Source organism: Mangifera indica, chromosome 1 (assembly GCF_011075055.1).
Source record: "Mangifera indica cultivar Alphonso chromosome 1, CATAS_Mindica_2.1, whole genome shotgun sequence".
Taxonomy (NCBI): Eukaryota; Viridiplantae; Streptophyta; class Magnoliopsida; order Sapindales; family Anacardiaceae; genus Mangifera; species Mangifera indica.
In genome coordinates this window covers 16,639,531-16,643,848 of record NC_058137.1, presented here as the reverse complement: position 1 = coordinate 16,643,848, position 4,318 = coordinate 16,639,531, and the positions used below count along the sequence as shown (strand labels likewise).

The window sequence follows — 4,318 nt, the reverse complement described above, 5'->3', positions numbered from 1 at the left end:
AATAATCTTGATCACAAAAGGTGTATAGTCCTGAGAAAAGGAAAAAGAAATTATGGTTGTCACAAATGTTGGATGCATGACCATTGACTGGAAAGGGATGCATAGTCGTGACCAAAGAAGGTGCACGCTTGTGCATATGCATGAATAGTGAATAGGTATGCATGAACAATCGCACCACCCCTACATACAACATAAATTACCATTTAATTCTTCTAGTATGTGCTAGAAGAGGGGATTGGATATAATAGTCTTACTAGAGTCAATTTAAGGCAAGAATTAAAGGATAAGTGTATGACTATATGAAAGATGACTAGACGAATAGTTAAAACCATCAACCATGTGAAATATGGTAAGGGAATTTGCAATGGAAATCAATGAAAGGTGCCACAAGGAAAGTAGAATGAATATCATCTTGTTTGATGTTTAATTTTGTAGTCTTTGCTATCAAGGCAATGAGAGATACAATGAAGCTTTCCAACAAGTTTTGAGTTAGGGTGTGTTTCTCACATTCTCTTGAAAGGCATTCAAGTAGTTGTGAATATCTATTTTATAGGTCTGATAACTCGTTCAAGATTGTCTATCAAGGTATGTTACAACAAATGTACCTTGGGGCACTAAGAAGATATTATCTTGTACACCGGAGGCCTACTTTATATGTTTGTTGGCGTTATCTACTAGTTGTCATTTCATATCTTGGGTTGGTTAGCTTTGGTTACCTTGCTTATTGTATCTTGATAATGAGCACGTGTTGAGACATTGATTGTTAAGCATGATTAGCATGATAAAAAGTTTGCCATGCTGGTCAAGGATTCTTATGTAATAGGGTATATTCAATCACCTTATTCTAGGAGGCTTAAAAGGCATTCAGTTGATTATGTAAATTTAATTATTAATTTTAAAGAAATATGTTTACTGATAAAAAAAAATGAAAGATTGTTTCGAGAAAGAGAAAAGTAAACTTAATTGTGATGAGTGAGATGAGTTGTTAGAATTTCTCTTTATAAATATGAAATTTTAAAAATTAAGTTAAACCTATGTATGGCAAGTGAAGTGAAATTTTAAAGTGTTTTGGACTTATTGAAAGATAAACCTTGAGTATAATTCTTGTGGATATGAAATTACCGTATCACAATTTGACGCTAAACAAGCGCAGTGGGCTTATGCTCTAATACTACCTAACACAAGATAGACGCAATTAGAGTTATCATATCATTCATAAGGACGATTAAAGGTTTATATCATTCAATGGACAAAAGAATAAAGAAGAATTTAATGCAATTTTTGCAAAACAATTCTTAAAAAACTCAAATATTATTTTTATTGATAACTTGAATTGATTAATTAATTTACATAACATATGTCTTGATATAGACTTATTTTTTTAACTAGACTAGGAAAACTTACTAAAAGTATAAAAATTTATTAAAATAGAAAAAGTTATTGTTAAAATTATGAAAATTCCAAATTTTAGGAAATTATGATTCTAAAAAATAATATTAATAGATTTCTAAATAAAATTGAGTTTTTCTAAATAATAAATCCTAAAAACTCTTTATTTCTTAAAAGAAAATAAGATTATTAAAACTATTTGAAAAACTAATATTAATAAAAGGCTATATTAAACTAGAAAATTAATTTTAAATTAAAGACTTAATACTGTTAGAAAAATTAAATTAAATTAAATTCTCCATAATTAGGAAACATGACACCTCATGTCACGAACACATGCCACATCAGTTTGTCATGTCACATGAAACATATTGCTATAGCATCTTAGATGGTCATGGCATCCACCCATCCTTCCTCTTGCCTTTGGGCTTTGACTCGTTTCTTCAACGTTCTTGTTTGCCTTTTTTAGCCGACCTCTCTCTTACCGTAGATTTTCTTTTGACCTTTTTTTCTTTTATATTTTAGCCTTGTTTTTCTTCCATGGTTAGAATGTATTGGTCCCCTGTTTTATTAAAGTACTCATTCACAATAAATTCTAAATATTGTATATTATGCATATAATTTCTTTAAAAGTATTGGTATAACTTCTTATATCTAGTGTTTTTAAAATCTGATTAAATCAATTAGTTTTATTGGTTAAATCGTAAACTAATTTACAATCTAATTTAATCGATTATAAATATTGACTTGTTTAAAATTCGATAAAACTCGTTAAATTCGTTAAATTGGAAAAACTATTTAAAACCAACAAAACTAGGTTTACTTAATACTATATAATTTTTTTTTTACTAAAATTTAAAAGAGTTACAATTTGTAAGATTTTAATTAAATTAACGATAAAATTTGTAATTAATTTTTTCTTTATCTATATAATAGAATGTGAATTGTTTAATTAACATATTTGAAATTATGTTTTATATTTAAAGAATATGATAAATATTTTATACTATTTAAAAAATATAAAATAATTTAATAATAAATTAAATCGGTTAATTATTTGATTAAACCAATCAAACTATAAACGGTATATGATGAAATTATAAAAATAATGGAAATATATCTTTGACTTAAAAAAGAGCTTAAAGAAATACACAAATTTTGAGCTTTTAATTTGAGTTTTCCTCATAAGTCATAAAATGGTTTTTACATATACATATATATATATTTATTATTCTCAAAATCTAATACACCATTCATCCCTAACACAACGACAACAATAAAAGCAAATTTAGTCCGGAAATGAGCATGCATGTTCAACTCATTAATAATAATAATCATCTTATCTCCCTCTCATACCTACTTAATCTTCTCGTAATTTAGATATTCGCTGAGTCACGAACTCTCCAACTTGTCCAATCAACTCAGTGGCCGCCGGCAATTCCGGAAATACATAAAACGCGTGAATCATGTCCGGGTACTCAATCAGCCTTGCTTCTTTTCCCGATCTTTTCAACCAATCATAATATCTCCTTTGCCAATCCTGAAGCGGGTCAAACCCACCCACAAACACGATCGTTTCCGGATAATCCAAACCCGATATGTCCACCGCGTTTGGCCCGCTTACATTAGCTGCCTCATGGTCTCGGTTAGACCCGTCCGGCAAATACACCTTCCATAACCAGTCAGTTCGGCCCAACGAAACCAAATGTGCTCTCTTCAGTCGGGTCTCCGATTCAGTCCTCTCCTCTCCACCAAAAAACGGTTGGATCGAAATTAGCCCGATTATCTTCAAGACCCGAAATTGAGTCCGACAGGCCTCAACTGCCGCGTAGTGGGCTAAATTACCACCTGCACTATCACCGGCGAGAAAAACTTTTGACAAATCAGCATTAGGCGGAAGTACATCCTTCTCATCCAAAAATTTAAGAACATCAGAAGCGTCCTCGAATTGGCAAGGGTAGCGATGTTCAGGGGACAGACGATAGTTAACAGAAACAACAAACGCAGGGATTTTACGCGCGAAACGGCGGCAAACGGCGTCGTAGGACATAGAGGCAGCGCCGAGGAAAGCGAATCCACCTCCGTGAAAGAAAATGATGACGGGAGTGGGGCCGGTGGCGGAGGTGGGAGAGAAGAGACGGAACCAGAGATTTCGGGTGGGGTCGACCTTGGTGTCGAAGGTGGAAACGGAGTTGACTGGTTTAGGATTGGGAGAAATGTGAAAGTCCAAGAAGTTGAGTAGACGGCGATTTATAGTTCCGTCAGAGCGGCGACAGGTGTCGGTAACAGTGGAAATAATTGAAACGAAGATCCTTGTTTTCCATGGGATCATGGGCTTGGTTGTTTCACCGGAGCTCATTTTAGAAAGGCGGAGGGTTTTGGGAGATATTATGGTGTGCAAATAGAAATAAAGGGATGAAAAAAGTGGTGAGCTGCAGAGAAAAGACAGTACAAGCTGCGAAACTTTTTGATTCTTTGTCTCCAATGTGATAGCAATTCTTTCTTGAAGGGAAGAAATTCCTCCTCTTTCATTTCTTAACTTGTTGGTTTTCCATGAAGTTGAATTACGATAACACCCTTTGATTTTTATAAAGTATAATTTTCTTTTCTTCGTACCTAACAGAGCTAAAGAGAGTTTTTGTCCAAGTTAGATCCATTATATTCAGAAACTAACACTTAGGTCCACTTCTTATGGATTCTGTCATACTAGAATCTAATACTAGGTTCGAATTGAACTTATTTAAGCTCGACTCAAACGAGCTTGAATTTGAGCTAGGCTTGAACAAGTCAGAAACTAGCTAAGCTCAAACGAGTTCAAGCTCAAGCCTGAAACTCTAACATTTTTTAGCTCGAGTTTTGAAGTGTTTAACTTGTCAAACTCGTAAGCTAAAAATTTTGATACAAAATAATATCGTTTTGACCAATATAT

The 4,318-nt window shown here is 33.1% G+C and overlaps 1 protein-coding gene across 1 annotated transcript; it reads right to left on the bottom strand.

The window, feature by feature from the left end:
• Positions 1-2,649: 2,649 nt before the first annotated feature.
• Positions 2,650-3,899, bottom strand: LOC123214994 (probable carboxylesterase 18). The gene has a single exon (XM_044635023.1). It carries the CDS (start codon positions 3,746-3,748, stop codon positions 2,750-2,752), a length of 999 nt encoding a protein of 332 aa, XP_044490958.1. The 5' UTR covers positions 3,749-3,899; the 3' UTR covers positions 2,650-2,749.
• Positions 3,900-4,318: the final 419 nt, after the last annotated feature.